Source organism: Falco cherrug, chromosome 4, assembly GCF_023634085.1.
Source record: "Falco cherrug isolate bFalChe1 chromosome 4, bFalChe1.pri, whole genome shotgun sequence".
NCBI classification, from domain to species: Eukaryota; Metazoa; Chordata; class Aves; order Falconiformes; family Falconidae; genus Falco; species Falco cherrug.
In genome coordinates, this window is record NC_073700.1 from 38353820 (window position 1) to 38373473 (window position 19654).

The 19654-nt window shown below is 41.2% G+C and overlaps 1 protein-coding gene across 5 annotated transcripts in view; it reads right to left on the reverse strand.

Moving 5' to 3' along the window:
* DNAAF8 (dynein axonemal assembly factor 8) overlaps positions 1-19654 on the reverse strand; it is a 94619-nt gene that overhangs the window by 49458 nt on the left and 25507 nt on the right. For all 5 annotated transcript variants that reach the window (XM_055709618.1, XM_055709619.1, XM_055709621.1 and 2 more), the window contains 3 exons: positions 14358-14549; positions 11535-11690; positions 7144-7338 (listed from right to left, as the gene is read on the reverse strand). In XM_055709618.1, coding sequence (XP_055565593.1) covers positions 7144-7338; positions 11535-11690; positions 14358-14549 — 543 coding nt within the window. The remainder of the gene's footprint in view (positions 1-7143; positions 7339-11534; positions 11691-14357; positions 14550-19654) is intronic.

A 19654-nucleotide genomic window follows, 5' to 3' on the forward strand; every position in this document is an offset into this window, starting at 1 on the left:
CCAGAACTGGAGATTTCGCTTTTCAACTGGTTTCAGTCAACACAACTACTCAAAACTGAAACCTTTGACATATCTCAATGGATTTGTCCATTTTGCCCTGAAGTTCATAAATCACCAGCCTCCACTTGTAATATTACACTTGGTTGTTGTGAAAAGCAGCAAAGGAAAAGCAAGAAATCATTGATTTAAGGAAACAGAAGATAATCTCTGTTTCCAATATTTGATGCCAGCTCCTGCATGCAACACAGGCACAATGCAGTGAGCAAAGCCAAGCCCAATAAAATGTGAATGCAGCAAGACCTCAGTCTTCTCTTTATTCCAGTTCTTCCTTGAACAAACCTCAGGGTCTATGAACTTTCAAGAAGAAGGAAAAGAGACAGGACAAATGTGGTCAAACCAACTCCAGCCTACATTTCCGTAGAAACCTTCATTATAATCATCCAGCCTCAGTTCGGACACAGGGGCTGTGCGCTGGGAAATCCAGGGTAAAAAGCTGACCTTTAGGAAGTATCATAGTGTAAATTGTGGACCAGCTGTGATCCCAGGCACACTGCCTGCCAGAGCAGGGATCTGTCCACACCTGGGAATCAAGGCCTGTGGAAAATAGTTACTGTGATCTGTCAGAATCTGTTTTCTAGCAGCCAATCTGAATGTGATTTCACAAAGCAAGAGAAAATGAAGCTTGAGAAGTCTCAGTTCTCCTAGAAAATCCTTTTCCTCATGAGTAAGAAAATAGACATCAATGGTTGCAATACAACACACCCTGCTTTGTTCAGTCTAGCTAAAGTGTGCCAGTGGAGAACTGCAATGCACAGGGAAAATAGGAAGAAAGCAACCCTCTCCATGGATGTAGAAGAGAACTGAATAGTCAGTTGTTACAATACTGAGATGACTCCTATCTGACATATAATGCTGAGTGACCCTCCTCAGGCAGTTGCAGAACCCCACTCTTACTGACATAATTTTGGTGATTTTGACACTATGTATCTTTATGATACCTTAGTGCTACTTTTAATGTCCCACAATGAGAGAGAGGGTAGGTGTGAGAACTGTGCTGGCTTCACTTCAGGGCTGGTTCCTCTCCTACGCCTCCAACATTACAGTAGCCGTAAAGCTTCTGTGCAAACACAGCAGTTCACAAAGCCTCTCCCAGGCTAGCTGATACATCATCTCTGGATGCTGACCCATCTCTTGGCAGAGAGGAGACTCCCTCCCCATGCACTGTGCAGAATGGTGAAGAGGCAGTAAAGCCTTTGATACTTACCTGAAAACACCTCTTCCGCAAGCTCTGCGGACTCAGAGCACTGTAATAATCGCACGTCTCATGGTAAAGGCATTATACCAGGGAGGAAAGGTACCCTACAGTCAGCCAACGGCAGCTACAGCAGCCCCAGCGACACTGTGACAGGCTTCAAAACCCAGAATTGTTTAACCATAACCATTTCCACGACTGTCTCCCCCACACCCTGCTGTAAGCAGGGTTTCTTACAGCACTGATAGCCTCTCTATCCATATTGCCATGACCAGAAAGAGCAGGAAAGGAGGGCAGGTCCATAACCTCCCATTTATAGTTATTCTTTTTTTTGTCAGTTATCCTTTTTCTTACTTGTTTTAGCAGACAAATTCTGATTTCTGCTACCTTAAAACACTGGAAAGACCAATTTGTACCATAGCTAGGATTGAACATGCACCATTTTTTCAAAAAGTGTGAAAAAACCCCAGAGCTACTGCTTTGCTTCAGACAATATTACCAAGATGACGCCAGACAATTATGGGAAGGAAATACACAGCAGAACAAAAATGTGTTGTAAAATACCGAGCAGAAACAAGAATAAGCACATTTTAGAGAAGACTGGAGCTGCGTGCAGCAAAATCATGAATATTTAACTGTCATACAAAAATATGACCAAACCCAGTATCTCTTATTCTTGCTTACAGTGTATTCTCTTCTCATTTCCAACAACAAAGAAATAGCTTTTGCTGTCAGATGATCTAAGAGAGTCTTTTAAGTTGCAACGAGTCTTCTAAGACTGCTTCCCAGGCACAGCAGGAAAACAGAAACTACAGGAAGAATTTCTATGTACTCCACAATCTCATCTCCTCACATGTGAGGCACTTTCCAATCTAAAGATCTGCTCAGTCATTATCACTATGAGACAACACCCAAATCCCTTAAAGATGCTGCACCCTCCACTACCTCCAGAGACAGATTATAAATTCTGTATCTGTATAACCTCTCCCTTTCAACTCTGTTGACCACAGCAGCAGCAGCAGAGGAAGCATTATTCTCACTCCAGCAAAGGCCTCAACCCTAACACACAGGCAGGGGCCACGTCTGACATGATTCACTGAGAGCCATGCCCCTGCACCGGCAGCATTATTCTCAAACTCTCCCTGCTGTCATGACTCTCGATGCATTAGCGTAGTTTTCCTTGCAGAATCCAGATTAACACAAATTTGAACTTCCTGCACATCTTCCCTTCCCATTGTGCATGCTCACTTCAGATGGCTACAGAATTTAGTATAGGAAATATGGAAGCACAGTAGGAAGATCCCAGGCAGCAAGAAGGCTGGGGATAGAGAGGGCTCATTAAGAGCTTTCCCACTGAAGATGTGCAATTCTGGTGACTGTATTTCAGACAGTTTGAAGATGCATCTCACTTTCCCTTTCCCCTCTTCTGGACAGGGAAAGGGTTATTTTAAAACACAGAAAAGAAAGGATAAGACAGTGACTTCCACCCTTTCTGCCCATCATGCACAATAATAATGTCTACACACATTTGCTTGATAGTTCTTCTAAGGTGCTCTTTTCTGGAATGGTCACAATTTAAATGCGACCTATCAAATTTTAGGAAGAATGAAAAACTATAATAGTTTATTCCTCCCCAAACTATGCCTTCATCTTTGCACCAACTCTGGTAGACATCATTGTAGTCCTTTCTCCTTTTAAAGGTCAGTATTTTTTAGTTACAAATACCACTGACAGCCTGGCCTCACCAAGATCAATGACAAACTCCAGTGGGACTCAGCTAGGGCCAGGATGTCACCTTATCCCTTCTGACTCATGAAGATAGAGCCATGCAGCTATCCTGTGCTTGCAGCTATGGATTAATTTCTATAAATACATATAGATGAGGCCCCAGGACAAATCTCAACCACAGGTAAGTCACATCCATGTGGAATCATCAGTCAGATGACACGCTCTTGCCAAACTGCTGATACAACTTTATCGGGCTGCACAGCAAACTCAAGGTGCCAGACACGTGAGACCTGTCTTTTAGCCCCAACTCAGAGAAATACAAGCCACGAGCAAGATTTGGAAAGCAAAGGACTGGATGAATCTGTCCTTTTGAACCTCCTGTTTTACAGCTTTAGCCTGGATTTCAAACCATCAAGCTGCTGGACGTAGAGGCTGGCACCTGCCATGCTGCAAGTCTCATCCTGCTGGGTCTGGTTTGGGAAAGCAGATGTGGAGGTGCTGTTCTGGGTGTTTTATCCCTCCCTAATGCCCATTTCAGCCACACAACAATGAAGTCTTTCAAGCTTTGGCATCAGGCTCTGCAAAAAGCTTTGGAGGAGGAAAGCACAGCCCTAAGCCATACACTCAATCTGAGAGCTTACAGCAACATGTGGAGCAGGTCTAACAGCTGGCCAAATTGTGTTGCACTCCAGGTAGCTCAGCACTCTCCACCCACAAAACATTACATGGGCTAGCTTAGGTACAGCTTAAAGTGCTAGTTTGCTTCTTCTCATGCAGCACGAAAGGAGAAAGAAAGAATACATGGGGCAATAACCCAAAATCAAACCAGCATAATTGCCAACACCATGAGGCACTGAACTGCCAGTTGCTACAGTCTGAGATATGTGAAAAGCAATGCCCACACAGCCAAGGGCCTGAAAAGACCTTGGGTGAAAAGCTCATGTGGTAGTAACCAGCAGTTCTCTAAGTAAGCCTCTCATCAGCATTGAAGTTAAAAGAAGTTACAGTAAAAGACAGTGGAAGATGCTGAAGCCACTCAGCAGGGCTAAGGCCATGATGCTTGCCAATGAAATGACATCACTGCATTCAAACTCTAAAGCTCAAAGTCTTCTTGTTGAGCCCATACTAAAACACAGATTCATAGATCTGAAAGATTCTCTGGAAATGCCTCTTGCTCCCTCTTCAGAGACTACACAGAGTTAGGGGAATCACAGATCTAAATTAGGTGCCTTAAGTGTACAAAGCAACAAGTGATGCATCTGGGTCTGCTTTTCCACAGCACGAAACAGTGATTTCTAATTTCATCAGCAATGCATAGCTCTTCTGCTATAGGATTATTTCAGCCTTTGAAAAAAGGTTAGCAACTTCCAAAAGTTGTGTGTATGTGTGTACACGTAAAGAGCTCCTCTAGTAGCACAGCCGCCGTCAACTCTCTAGCAGGGAAATCCCAAAAGTCTGAAACACCACATGAAAGAACTGCTGTACTTTCTGTGAGTCCACTCCCATACCTCAAACTTCCTGTTAGTTCAGTCTGTGCTGTTTGAAGTTTTTGGCAGCATTGAGTTACGACATTGTGACAAATATAGCTCCCTGGACCCAGTTCTACAATTCTTATCTATGCTTAGCCAAAACTGTGTTAAAAAAAAAATTAAAATGCAGCTTTGCTTAAGTGAAAAGTGAGGAGGGAACTTTGCAGACTTGCCCTTAATGAGTACTATCATGTCAAAAAAGAAAATACAATCCTTGTGCTGGAAGTTAGCAGGGAAACTACCTAAAAAAGCAGCAAGCAGTGAACTGATAACCAAGAGGTGCAACAAAATAAATTTTCTGGAACTAAAAGAAAAAAATAATCTCATTTGCCTTGACTTAGAAGTGGAGGTTCCTCTTCTTCCTTGAAACCTCACTGCCACAACCGCCCATCCAATACTACTATGCCCTGACACCTCTGTCACGGCAGGCACCTGTATAAGTTGGAGTTCAAGGAGATGCTCTGAAGGTGACCAGAAAGATGGTGCGTGTTAGGGGCTGCACCCTTTGGGCAGATGGCCCAGTGCCTGAGAGAGCCAGCAAAATCCAGTCTGCCTTACTGAAGCAAACAGGCAGAGGAAAAGCACCACCAGCACTGGCTACATGAACTGCCTGCATCCCTAAGATTAATGTTTGCATCTCAAGGCTTAACAGGACAAAGTACTTTTATTTTATGCTAAAATGAAGAAATCTTTTTGCTGACAAGGGACATTGCAGTTAATAACTTCCATGGGGATTATGTCACTCCTAACATAACCTGGGGTTTTAATGACTACATTGTGAGTTTACTCTTTGTATCAGAAACGAATTACTGCAAGTTAATAGACTGTATGCATAGCATTAATAAGAAAGCCTCAAAGAAAAATAGCAAGAGAAAAGCAATCTGTTTGGGGTCTGGGACAGACTGAACAAACGCTAGACCAATAGACTGAAAACAAGACATTGGCTCGTGCACTAACAATGTGCTTAGAGGTTATTACAATTATGGCTAACAATTGCTTGTAAAACCATACACAGAGCTAGTCAGTACACAAGCAGGCAGCAATTTCACCTGATGTGTTCTCTCTCTCCACTCCTACCCATTTGTTTCATCAACCTGACATGATTTTTGTCTCAGACTGTAAGCTACCTGGAGCAAAAAAAAGTATCAGTATTCACCGCATGCTGTTCCAACATGTAGCAGCAGGCTCTTTGGTCTACTTAGTTTTGTATACACCATCTCAAAATAAACAAATATATGAAAAGCAAGCATGGATCACTGGCCTTGTACAAAATTTTCAAGCCAACAAAGTTAAAAGAATATGATATTGAATTTTCTATGCAGCATTTCTTCATCGTATTTTAATGACACTTGGGAACATTCTCAGTTGGTACCACTTTGTAAAGCTCCAGGGCACACAACAGGGTTAGCTGCTGCCCGCTGAGAGTCTGGCTCATTGAGCCCTGCTTTGAGAAATCAGCCTTTCTGTTTAACCACAAGATACATCTATCAAAAAAGCCATGATGCATAGTGGTCTCGGTGTAATTCAGTCCTGGGAACCTGGGTGGCACAGAGCATTTGAATTTAGGAAGAGCTTGTGGCCTTTAAATCGACTTCAGTTTTTTTCTACGGCATCAAGGCAAAGATCCACGCCTAGAAAATGCCTGCTGTCTTGCTGTTCAATTTCTAATGATTTATAATTCCTCTAATAAGAGATTTGCATAAAAGCCCTGATTGTTTTAAATGATGTCTTATTTTATGCCTTAAAAGCATACAGCAGATTTATCTTCTACAAGTGCGTCAGACTGCTTTATAGCACTTGCTTCTACTTGAAAGCTACAGTGACTGCAAATCAACAACATTAAGGCTCCTTTTCCTCCACAGAAGTTGGATAAACCTTTAGGCAAATTGCTAAGCGCACTGCTAAGCCCTTCAGCTTTCATGGCACTGATTCTCACAGACTAATAGTAATCCTCAAATCTGGTTGAAATTGCAGAAAATTCTCATGCTACATTATTTTCAGAACTAAACTTCATTGTCAAGCAGAATTGCAGTCTTTACCATTCCCTGGAATTCTGTCTCCAAGGTTTTTGTTGATTTACAAATATTGGGAAAAGACCATGACTGTCCAAAGGCTGGTGATGTCATTGGAAAGAAGTAGAATGTTCCCTCAAAAGGTATGTAGATCAGGTCATATTATGGGCTTCTTTGAAAACCTGGTCTAAATATTTACACTAAGGTAGGATAGGCTGTTCAAGGCCTAAAAACAATGCTGGATGCCCTCAAGGAATAAACTCCCCCAATAAGTATAATGAATTCTTGCAACATTGAATGTGTGTTATGGAGCACTTGCCAATCTGACAGAAGTGAAAAAGTTAATTATCATTCTACTTATAGACAGTACGAGGTGAATCTTCTTGCAGACATCTCTAGGTAGACAAATGATTTTAAGCACTTGATTTTAAGAGATGCTATGTTCTTGCAATCTCACACATTTCAGTGGAAATTTATTCATGGCTTAGAAGCATTTGTTTTCCAACTCTGTTTAAACCTTGAGCTAAAGCAAATGAGAACACCTGTTAACATTGGAAGAACAACAACTTTTACTAGATCTGAGAAAAAAAATACCAGAAGTCCAAGTACTTCTGTACAGTACCTGAGGATCAGGATTAACAGCAGTGATGTAACTGAGCAGGACAGAGGGAATTTCAGGAAGAAGTGGATACAGCTGGTTTTGGAAATGATTGGCCAGTTCTGCCCTCCACCAGGTAACATCTGTAAGCCACGTACAGGCTAGAAATGCAGAAACCTTCTGGTAGAAAATGGATGTTCCTTGTAGATCTTCTTTAGCCTGCAAAGAGTCAATGGTTAAAAAGCACTGATGATGGCCTCAGGAACTTTTTTGTTCTGTACCACACACCTTTAGCAGCTTTTTCTCTGTCTGCAACCATCCCAGCCTCATGCTTTGTGCATCTGCCATACAGATGCACTTCAGGTTCTCCAAACCAAATCCCTAATGTAACACAGTCAGCCTCCCAAACCATCACACCCTGCACCCCCACAACCTTCCCTCACCCACAGAAACCACAGTCCTCCCACCATCCCAGTATGATCTTACTTCAAGATTTTTTAAGATGGAGACTAATATTAATATTGATACATTAATACTGAATACTGCGCTGCTAGATTACAGTTGTCCATCATTTAAGCTCCCCTCTAAGCCCCTCTGTTCTTCCTAGTTGGTTCTTAACCACCAGGCCTTTCAGAGAACAAAATTGGTGACCTCAGTGAGGCCCAATTAGAAATTAACAGAATCAACAATTATGCAAAGCATCTTCTCTACACCAGCTATTACTGCATGCAGAAAGCAGAGCTAAAGCAGGAAATGTCTGAAAAAAAGCCCCAAATCTAATGACATAGATTGCAAGCACTTCTGAGCCACCACAGAACTGTTAAGCGATCGAAGCGTACCGACAAGAGCCACGTTGCTCTGTACAGTGGTAGTGTGCCTAATTGGGAATGCTTAGTAGCTTCTTAGAAAGCATATGCTGTACAAATCTAATTCCCTTCCGACATGCTTATAACTGCAGCTCGTCTATCAGCATGCAAGAATTACAAGAGGTGAGTGTATAAGCATTTGTTCTGACAACAAGTCATGAAACCAAAACCATGCAGGGATATTCAAATTTGCCTCACTTCTATCAGTTGGAGGACAGAAGTAAAAAAAAACACTAAACCCCAAAGAAACTGACAAAAATGGGAGGAAACATAGCAGAACCACCTGATACAGGAATAGATGCCATCCTAGTTGAGTAAGCCAAAATGTTTATTGGTCTGCTAAGAACAGGAGCTTTTGCCTTGAAAAACCACCCTTGTATCTGTGCTCATAACCATTAAAACTTGGGATGGAGAAATAAAATGTGACAAAAATTAAAAGACACAGATGACAGTGAAGCAGCCAGTAAATAAAAAGTTGATGGCTTAGAGGTCTAGAATATAGCTCAGCTCCAGTTAATAATAAATGGGGTAAAAAAGCCCCACAAACTAAAACAAAAAAAACCCAGCAACAACCCACAGTAACGTGAAACTAGCAGGTTGCCTTAATCCAGATCTTGGTGATGAACTGTACCCCATCATTAGAGGTGTGACCCTACAGCAGGCAACAAGGCACAGGATCAAATAACGTCAAAGCCAATGAGACTGAAAAACACACTCAGCATGTTCAATCACACCAGGGCTGGCAATTAACAGGGGAGCAAGCTGGCCTTGCTCATACAGATAGACCCTTAGGCTCTTAGACTAGTAATCCCATGTCTGCTGTAAGAATATTCATCTTACCATCTGAAGAAAATCCATGGACAATTGTCATTTTGCTGCTGTTATGAGATACAAGTACAGATACACAGCGAAAGACCGGCATTTCCCTCTTAGCATCAAGCAGGTGCAAATCTGTACCTATTGTGTGGTGCAACCTTCTACATACACATCTTTGGCACTGAAAATGGACTCTGGACTCTACATGTTAAGAACACTAAAATATCCATTTGTCATAATGCTTCTGGTTAACACTTATACTGTTTTGTATGTCTTTTTTATATAATTCAAAAAAATAACTAAGATATCCCTACATTTTTATAGCAAATATATGCAACAAAAATGCCAGGAAACCCAGTCACATTTTGCAGGTAGGCCCTGAGAAGTGGTTCTCTTTGTGCCCACGGGAGAGAACTGGAACAAGAACCATTAAGCACCACAGCAGAATTTTGTTATCTGATTCAACCACTAAAAACCCTATACATTAACACTACAGCGAGAAACTGAAGTGTGAAGAGTAAATTCTACCACATTTCTTTCCAGCTGCAGTTAAAGCTGCTCAAGGGAAAGAATGTGGAGGTATGACTAGTTGCTGTTGTTTTTCTTGTCTCTGCTGTGGCTGGCATTTCTGAAAAACTTCCTATCAGCTTAGATCTCCATTGGAGACAGCAGCAGCTTTCAAACGCCTCAGGAAAGCAAAATTGACAAAAGTCATTGTTACCACAAAGACATAAGGTAGAGCCTCTAATGAGAGGAAACCTCAGTTATACAGTCTTGCTTTGAGGAATACTGTTCAAATGCCTTGTATGTTTCACTGAACATGCTAGCTGAACTCAACAGCAGCATCAGTAACTGTAAATGAGGCATAAGAAGAGCATATACAATTTATACATGGACTGGAAACTCTGTATGGCTTGTTCCACCAACTTCTGATGCAACCCTTTCCAGCTCCAATCAAACGTTCAGAGCAGCCTCTGCCCATGGCATCAAAAGTTCATACAGTTCCATAACACTGGGTACATACTTGAGGCATACTCAGTGCTCAGTAATTTCGATGCTCTGGCCAATCCCTCAGCTGAAATCAGCAGAGAGCAACAAGGCAAGTGGACAGAAGGCAGGTCAGGCTGTTCTGCCGCTTTCTTTGCTCCATAGAGCAAATATCTTGAATTCAGTCACCTTAGACAGAAATCAACATCAAGCCCTCGTCCAGTCTAGCAGGCTGCTTAGTCTCATTAGCCCTGCTCCTTCTGCCGACAAGTGCTCAAACACTAATGGAAAGGTTGCTTATTGGTTTGAGTTTGGGGGTTTTTGGGTAGTGTTTTAATCATTACAAATGTTGCCAGCATCAATCATTTACTTGCAGAAGCACTGCAGCCACAGCTGTCATACTCCAGGCTTTATGATACATCATGGGAAATTTAATCTTTCCTGCTCACAGGCAAGCAGCTGCAAGTGAAGAATGTTTGCTGCAGCTGAGTAGAGGAAGCTTAAGAGTGTTTTTAAAATGTGTTTACAACTCCTCTTCCATTTAAACCTCACATGGTGTGTCCAGCAGGTGTGACTCAGATACCTGGGGGACCCCCTAAGGGCCAACCTGCTGTTGGGTCCTGTGGGGTCGGTTCAACAAAAAGGAAGCGTCAAGAATAAGCACATTTATTGTCACATTCCTGTTAACATTACTGGGGTGAAGAGGCAAAAACAAGAGTAGAAAATCCACTATGAACTTGCTAAAGCCACAAGTGTTGCTTTGAGCCACTTGAGGGAAACTCCCCAGCATCAACAGAGCGCAGAACCAGCATCTCAAAGGTAACAGGACAGTTATTCAGGCAGGGGTCCCACAGAAAATTTGGGGTACACAAGGGTCACTGCTCCCCAGAAATACCTGGGTACACTTTCCAGCAAGAGTCAGCTGTACTGCATAGGTAGGATAGGTATTTATAGAAGGCAAGGGTAGCAATAATACCTAAAAACTGTCTCCAAAAATGAAAACAGACCAAGATGCTCAGGGTACCAATGTGTATCATATTAGCTCTGTGAAAAGACAGAGGCAACAAACTAGAGCCCAGAGCTGTCGTTTCATAGCTCTGCTGTTTTCAGGACACAAGTTCTTATCATGCCCTACATTACACTGTGCCACCTACATACGCTAGATTTTCTGCTTGTGTGCTAGACCTTTTAGGTTGGCATTTTACTGCACAACAAAGACTCTGTAGTCTACCAGAGTTGAGGGAATGGAGTCTCAGGTCCTGCCTCCGGGCCCCAACTCCTGGGAGACAAATTGCAAGACAATACTCCCTCTCGTGGGCCACACTCTTCACATGATTAAAATACAAGAGGCAACAACCACAAAGAGATGCCAAAGATGTGTCTCCTCTGAATCCAGTTAAATTTCTGCACTATGGGTTTACAGCCATCAAAAATATAATAACAGCTAATGAGCAGTAGAGATAAAACACTACACCATAGACAGCTGGTTTCTCATCTGCACATAAATTTAAATTCAGCACAACCGAGGACAGCTTGAGTTGGCAATTAACTGTAAGCAGCCTTTCGGTTCCCACAGTACTGGGCTGTTCCCCCATTCTAATTTAGAGCAGCACTTCTGCTGCTTTATCCTGGCTTGCTGAAATCTGAGCTTGAATTCACATATCCAAGCCTGGTCCTTAGTAAAAACTAGTGGTAACTGCCTACAGCTGTTGTGCATGACTAGCAAGTGTAAATGCTGCTACTCACATTTATCTTCTTGATCTTGGTGCTGTCCTGGGCTGAAGACTCATCTGCTGGCATTAGACAGGCATATAGGGCCAAACCACCCTCTCGCCAGGCCTGCTGCAGCCCTACCACCTGAAACGGAGCTTTGGGTCCATCTTTCATTTTCACAGGAGACACCTGTAAATTCATTTGAACATAATTTCATTCTTAGATGGCTGTATTTAGAGACTGAGGATAAGCCCTTATTTTGCTCTGTTGCTTTTGAGTAGAGCTCCATAATGTACAATAATCCAGGGAGCACTCCCGCTTGATTAGTGGATTAGCTGTAGTTTAGCCAGTAGAAAAATCAATAAAGACCAAATTAAATAGGAATAACAAGTAGGTTTTGATAAGCCATAGGATTTATTTTCTCAATGAGGACTTGCAAGCTCTGACTTCTACCAGCTTCACAATGTGAAAGCAAGAACATGCATCTGTTCCTAGTCTAGCAAGAAATAAGAACAGAGTCCCTGTCAATGCTGTACTGTATGTTCTTGTCACAGTGGCACCATGTGCTGCCTTTATTAATGATAACGAGATCAATCCAACCTCAGTTCAAAAACCAATGCTAAGTGATGATGCCATTCTGAGGACCTAGTGCAGGCTTCCTTCATAAGCCTTTGTTTTCCCTATTAGCGATTGCTAATAGCCAAGCCCCCCTCAATCACTATCCAGTGAATACACCTTTTAGTGTATTTAGCCTGAGGTGATTTCTTTATGATGGATTTTTTTTGTGTGCATACATGTGGGAGGCAAACATTCTGTTTTCCAATATATATAACTGATTCAAACCAAGAAGGGTAAAAAGCAACTTCTGCCAAGCCCAAGATGAACACTGGGTAAAAAGCAACTTCTGCCAAGCCCAAGATGAACACTGGGTAACAAGCAACTTCTGCCAAGCCCAAGATGAACACTGGACACCTTTTAGGACAGACCACTCATTGGGTCATAAGGCTGCTCAAAGTCAGGCTGAAACATCATGCACTTTAGCATACAGGATACATGAGAAACTTTATTACAGGCTAGAAAGACAGGAAGGAAAGATACCCAAAACAGACTAGGAAGACAATGTAGTGCTGCAGAGCATCCTGAAACCTGAGCAGCAGGTGAATGAGGGCAGAAGGCTATGGGAAAGTCAGACACAGGCAACCAGCAAAGCCATGAGAAAGGAATAGCAGCCACCTGAGGCAGAGGTGCCTGAATCAGATCACACGCTACGTGAATAGACAGGCAAGTTTGAAATACAGGACTATCATTCCTTCCCAGGGTTCTGGTGAGTATAGAAACCACTAAGTCCCGTTCTCATGGTTTATACCATCACCGTGATCTCTAGATGGATTAACAGCTCTGCTATTTACTGCATGTATAAACCAAAACTGTTTACAGTGAGATAAATGCCTTTAGAAATATGTTCTCAACACAGGGCATGAGTGGGTTTTCAAACTGTTGCGTAGGTCAGCTACACCACTCAAAATAGCACTACCAAGTCCTTGACTGCTTTGAACACTGGTTTCACATGGGAAATTCTTTAGCAGCTCTGCCACTGGGGAATGCTCACATCTGGAAGATCATGCTTCAACTGGTAGAAATCAGCATATCTCCAATGAAATCAATAAATATATGCTGATTTACACAAGCCAGGAACTCAATGAATCAGTAGAATTATATAGATCATGACCAGATGAGAATGTGATCTAAAAATGCCTAATCCTTTACACTTCTTTTAATTAAAAAAAGAAAAAAAAGCAGCAGACTTTTTCATTACTATCTAACAGCTGTTTGAGAACCTCTGTGAAAAACTGGTGGATTTTACCCCAGTTTCTCTTGGGCACATAGTCCCTCACAACATTTGACCCTACAGTCTCAGTAGAGTGACACTGAGCCCTGGAAGCTGAGGTACCCTTTCAAGCTTGGAGCAAGATGTGGCAAGTCTGAGCTCAGGTTTTTTTAAAAGGGATAACACAAGGGAAGAAAGTTCACACTGCAGCTGGTCATGAACTAACTAGTTTCTGAATGGAAGATTCAGACTCTGGGACTGTTCAAGTGGCAATTCTCATTAGCACTGAACTAATATTAAAGAATGTCAGCAATGTTTTAATGGAAGTGTGAACATCATTAACAATTAATACTGTTTAAGTGGAGTTTAAGTAATTTAAAAGCCTTGTGCAGGCTGTCCACTCAGGGTGAAATCTACCTTGAGTGCATAGATCGGTATTGGTATGCCAATGTCTTTAATCAGGGAAAAGAATGAGGCCAACATGCAGGGTTGGGAGGAAAAATACACATAGCCTGTTTTCCCTAGAGGAAAAGGCTAATATGGGATGAATGAGAAGAGTGAGGAAAAGGTGGTTTCTTTAGAGGAGAAAAATATGTGAGCCAGAGGACAATTAAGATGAAACAGACACCACTTGTTTACCGCCCTCTTGACTATCAGAAAGAATCTGTTCTTAATTAGAACAAGTGGTAAGAAATAGGCACCTGTGTCCATTCACTTTTTTGCCAAGACCAAAGTGTAACACTTAGACAGCCCTCTGTTTCCAGTAGTCACTTTTGACTACGGAGAATCTGGCTCTATATTTTTTACTTTCTGTGCCCTGTACTTAAACTACAGGCACAATCCAGCTTCCATCGATTTCAGCAAGATTTTTATTTAATGACTTTAAGGTGAATTAGAACACAATTTCCCCTTTGTTCAGCCACTGTTTCGAAGCTGATTTCAAGAATGATTGTATATTCACTGGAGGGCAAAACACAGCCTTAATCATGCAGAACCTTCTTTTGTGCACCATTACTGCACATACTCACCAAAGAGAGAAGCCATGTCACAAAGGCCTGGTAGATGTTGGCTGCTCTCGGCACTGCGTTCAATACCTGCCCACCACAGTGATCTGTAACTACTTGGCCACAACTTGACAGCCAAACGGTCATGAGCAGCACCTCATTTTTCATACTGTGTGGTCTAGGCAATGTGTCAATACCTGGCAAGTAAGAGGCTTCCTGTCAAAAAAAAAAGTATGAAAATGGAAGTCATTTGGATTACTGGAACTGTATTCATCATCATGAATGAATTACATTTACTGCTATCACAGGAGGGGCAATTAATACCTAGCGAACATTTATCAAAGAGGAAGCATGAGCCATAAAAGCTAGGTCATTATATCAGTGACAACTTCTTGAGCATTTCAGTTTTTCTTGAAAAGCTGTCAACTTGGGTCTTCATTTAGTCAAACACTGCTTGGTGAATGGAAGATTACGTGGTCACAGCTGGACACGATGCAATCAAATTTATTCTGTATTTTTTTAAGATTCAGTGTTTTGGCCAACTCTTAAATTTTTAATCAGTGAAATGCCTTCAAAACAAGTCTGATAGAAGTGTCAAAACTTTCATTATTTTCTGCTTCATCTTATGTATCTCATAGATGATGTTACATTTAAGGCAACTCATCTCTCTTCTCTTCTTCAGTATTGATACTTGGTTATTTAGGATGCAAACTCCCTCTCCTTTAAGAGACCTGTTCTTTAAAAAAACAACCCCAAGCTTGAACCATGGGGTTCTAGTTCATGGGACCTCTCATTCTTCCAAAGATGTGGTAGCTGTAGCTGTAATTATTAGCTGGCTTGCTATTCCTATCTATATTCAATTTGCTGCTCCCAGCATTTCTTTTGTAAATTAAGAAGCTAGTCCACAAAATCGCAAAGATTCTCCAGTATACATAAGAGTATTGCTCAGTCAACAGTTATGATCCTTAATAAGGACCCTCAGGGCCCTCCCTAAGGCCTCCTGAGTGCGGATATTCTACAGGCATGGATGCACATTCATTTTGCAAATAGCTGGAGCTGTTCATGGGGTTCACTTTTCCAAGCTACTTGTTACAGCATCACCCGAGGGCTATGCTCCCCACTGCAGTCAGCAAAGCACAACATGACTGCACTTCTTGTACACATCAATGCCAACAGACTAAACTGCTAATTAAGGTGAGCAGAATTAATCTGAAATAGCCTACCATAGTATGAAACTAGCAAGCACACCCTCCTGTGAGCTGAGCTGTGGAACACCACAGAAACATGATGGGAGCAGGAAAGTGCTGAGCAGCAGCTAAGCAGTTGTGTTTTCAGTTGCTCCACATAGCCCATAATGAGGATATCTGCCCATGTCTTTACACTGAATTAGCCTTAATTTGATTTACCTGAATTTACTTTGGAAGCAAAGTAAGCTAAATCCAATTAAAGACAGTTTAATTCTGAATTAAAATGTCCACCAAGGTGTTTAATGACTAATCCGCTTGACTAGTTAATGTAGCTTGACTTTTGTGCCTGTCCTCAAAATAGACAATTCCTTAAAATGGTTTTCAAAAAAAGATACTAATAAAAAGCTACAAGCTGATCTATTGTGTCATCCAGTGTTTTGGTGACAAAACATGCGTCACAGGCACAGCATTGGCTACAAGTACCAGCTAAAAACTGCAATTAATAATAAAGGAAAAACAGTAATGCAAATGTTTCTGATGCTGCAGACTGCACTACTAACGTTATTGTAGTCCTGGGGAGCTAACAGAATTCAACAGGGCTTTGGCCCTACCACTGCAGTTCTCTGATGAAGAGGCCTTAAAAGAAACTCGCAGACTTTCAGGAAAAAATGACCACCTTCTACATCCTGTATTAGAGAAATGATTCTTTCTTCCTCTCTCCACAAGGGTGTGGAGAACAATGATAGGAGGCAATTCAGGAGCTAAAGATTAAAACAGTATCTACTAATGCTTAGCATGACATTTCCAACTATTCCAAATTTGCTTGGCCCAGCAGCAGGGGAGGGCTCAATAGGCTTTCTGACCAAGATCAGCTAAGAATTTTACTTATTAGGGCTCTCTCTGAGAATGAGTGAGGTTTTGATCAATGTCGGTCCTACCCTCTCCTTCCTCTGCCAGCCTCCTTACGCCAACAAGTATCTAGGTGTAGAAGAACTTAACTAACTTCAGATTAAGGCTAATGAACAAAAAAGTAGTTAGTCCTATTTAATTCTGGGCAAGAACTGTTGAAGTAAGATATGTTCAGTGCTTTCTGAGTATGCCTTCCCACAGCATTGCCCAATTTACCCTAGTTTACCTATGAAGAGAGCTTAATTTGCCTATATGTTACACTAGCTTTTATTAGTGACAGTATTAGATTATAAAAAGACTAAAATTGCTCAGATGCTGGGCTATTTTTGGTTGCTCTGGCTAGATTTGTGCTGTCAATCACAGACAGGCTTGCAGCTGATTGTAGTCAAGTGCCAACAATTACCATAGAGTAAATAAGATAAAATTTTCTATTTCCAAAGTGCTTGCTATTTTATTTTGCAATTACAGTTTACGATATGGCAACTTACGGCCCTTCAGCTCAATTTTCCAATCAACCCTCCACCCCAGTTCTGGCCATCTTTCTCCACTCTAACATAACAACAGGGCAAGCAGAAACAGAAACCACACAGAGCAGCCAAGGAATAATCTCTTCCCAAATCCACACCAAAGAAAGAAATGAGGAAAAAGGAATTGCAAGACAACTTGAGGACACCCGTATATTCTAGCCTTCAGCTACAGCAGCATTGAAGTTACACACAGAGACATAGCCCCAAAGGAAACAACTATTCATTAAAAAAAAAACCCCACAAACGTGTAATGTGAAGGCATCCATACAATCATTAAAAAGTGGTATTTTACCTCCATATTATTATTTTTCTAAAAAACAGCTGTTTCTGATCACAGCAAGCTGAAGCTTAGTAGACATAAGTTTGTCAGCCAAGATTAACATTTTTTTTCTAATAAAATAACTCAAATTGGTTAAATGATGCTTTTCTTAACATTTTTTAAAAGACTAGTGTGCATTGCTTTTACTAGACCTGCATGCTAGGTTAGACAAACAGCTCTGTTGCCCAAAGACTGGGACACATCATCAAAACTGTTAGAACTGGAATGACCAAGCAGCAGCTCAGAAGCCAAGAGGGCCAGGTGACAACTTTGCTGCTGGTTTCCAGCTGGGTACAAGGCTGACAACAAGCAAGAGCAGTTGCTGTCAGCTGTTTGGGAACCACACTATACTGGACATTCACAAAGTTCATTTTACCATATAGACCCAAGACAGCAGTGAGCATTTCCCAGCAGAATCAGCTCACCCAGTCTGAGGGTTTCTCCTAGTGAAAGAATACGTCAGGGAGAAACCATTATTTTTTCCTCCCTCTCTCTCTTTTTTGTAAAAAAAATTCCAATATAGTCTCTCCTGCAGATAAATAAAACTTTGATATTTCCCTTCTAACACTTTTGCCAATACTAACTAAACTGATGATAACACTGAAGCAATGTATCATATTCAACCAAAAAAATCCACTCTCTACTACACTCAGCAGATGCTACAGCAGCTAGAGCTAAATCAAAACATCCCCTATGTGTAAAATGAAGATAAGTTATACTCACAGAGTCTCCTCCTCCTTTACTGGAGGGGATGAGTGAGGGGGAAGGGGAGGAATAGGAAGAAACTTACTCTCATTGGCTGGAAGCTTAATCAAAATAATTGTTTTCAGCCATGTCTAAATTTATCCTTCTATGTCATCTGCACCCTAGCTCAGATCACAGATTTAAGAGGCAATCCCTGATGAATGGCAAATTAGGGACTGCAGAAATCTTTTGCCAAACGATGCATCTGCTGTACATTTGTAAATGTGAGCTGATTTCTAGGTACTTTAGCAGCTCTAGCTAATTTCTTTAATGAAAATTCTATACTCTTACACTGAAATAGCTCTAGCATTGCATGTTTGTGCTTCATTGTAGACATAGCTCATGTTACAAAATGCAAGCATGCTGATTATTAGTTATGTATCTATTCTCCAGGCAGTCATGTTGCTAATGTAGGAGAGCAGATACTTAGGACATATCTAACAAATCTGTCCAAGGCGAAGCTGATAACACTCTTTCATGGCTTCTAAAAATTCTTGCATTAGATGAAGACATATTGGAAATGTCAAGTGTTTGTTCATTTTCATTCTGTGGGGAAAGAAAAATTATGACAATGCCATCTGTTAGATTATTTGAAATTCTACATTAAATTGTAGAATAAACCCTGAAACCATCCAAAGAACTGCTTTATCATTGCAAAGTGGGAGCAATGGGTAAGAATCAGGAAAGTATCTGCATTTCCTGCATGCAACTGGCAGAACATTCTGTAATTAGGAAGGTAACATAATAACAAAATGGAGAGTACAACTGATGTTAATGGTCTGAATGGTCTTTCTGTTAATGCATTTTTGTACTAGATTCGCTCTCTATAGCACCAACAGCTTTCTGAGTGTCAAATGTGCTGAGGTTATGGATCTGAAAAATATGATGGTGGCAAGATGTTACTGAAATTTTGTGATCTGAACTGAGCTTCAGATTGCTAAAATGGAGGAGTTATGATCCTCCAAAGCAGATAACTCTGCCAAAGTAAGATTGCAGGAATTCAAAGAGCTGCATAATGGAAACATCATTTGCTATGATCTTCACAGTTCTCTAATGTGAGTTTTAAGTTTGAAAAAAATAAAAGAAAATTTCTTTGCTGAAAGTTCTTGTTCTGGACAGTTATCCTTAGTCTTAGGCATGAAGAATATAACCTCTCCTGATTCAGAAGAAACCACTTTTCCATCTCTGGCAGCACGAGTGTGCTAAACCTAGACAGTACCTCTGCTGAAGCATAAAGAGGGCAAGTGTCAAAGAGAAATGTCAGCTCATCACCAGAAATTACTCAATATAGGAGCATAGTTCAGATGTGATGCACAGAAAGGATCTGAGCTCTGCTTGGCACAGGAATCACAGACAGCAAAATTCACTTTGTATACTTTTTCTTATTGCTATCAGCTGAGCATGGTCAACCCCAAGTGAAATTTAAAGTAGCTTTATGGTCCCCAAGATACTGGCAGACAGCTAATAATAGCTAGGATCAGTTACAATTTCTGGCTCAGAACCTGTCAGTACTCTGCAAAAATCCTTCTTCATCCTATCCATAATCCCTCTCAACACAAATGAAGACAACAAAGAGATGTGATGTAGTGTGAATTACATTGTTCTATGCCACTTCTACATTAGCCTGCATTAAGG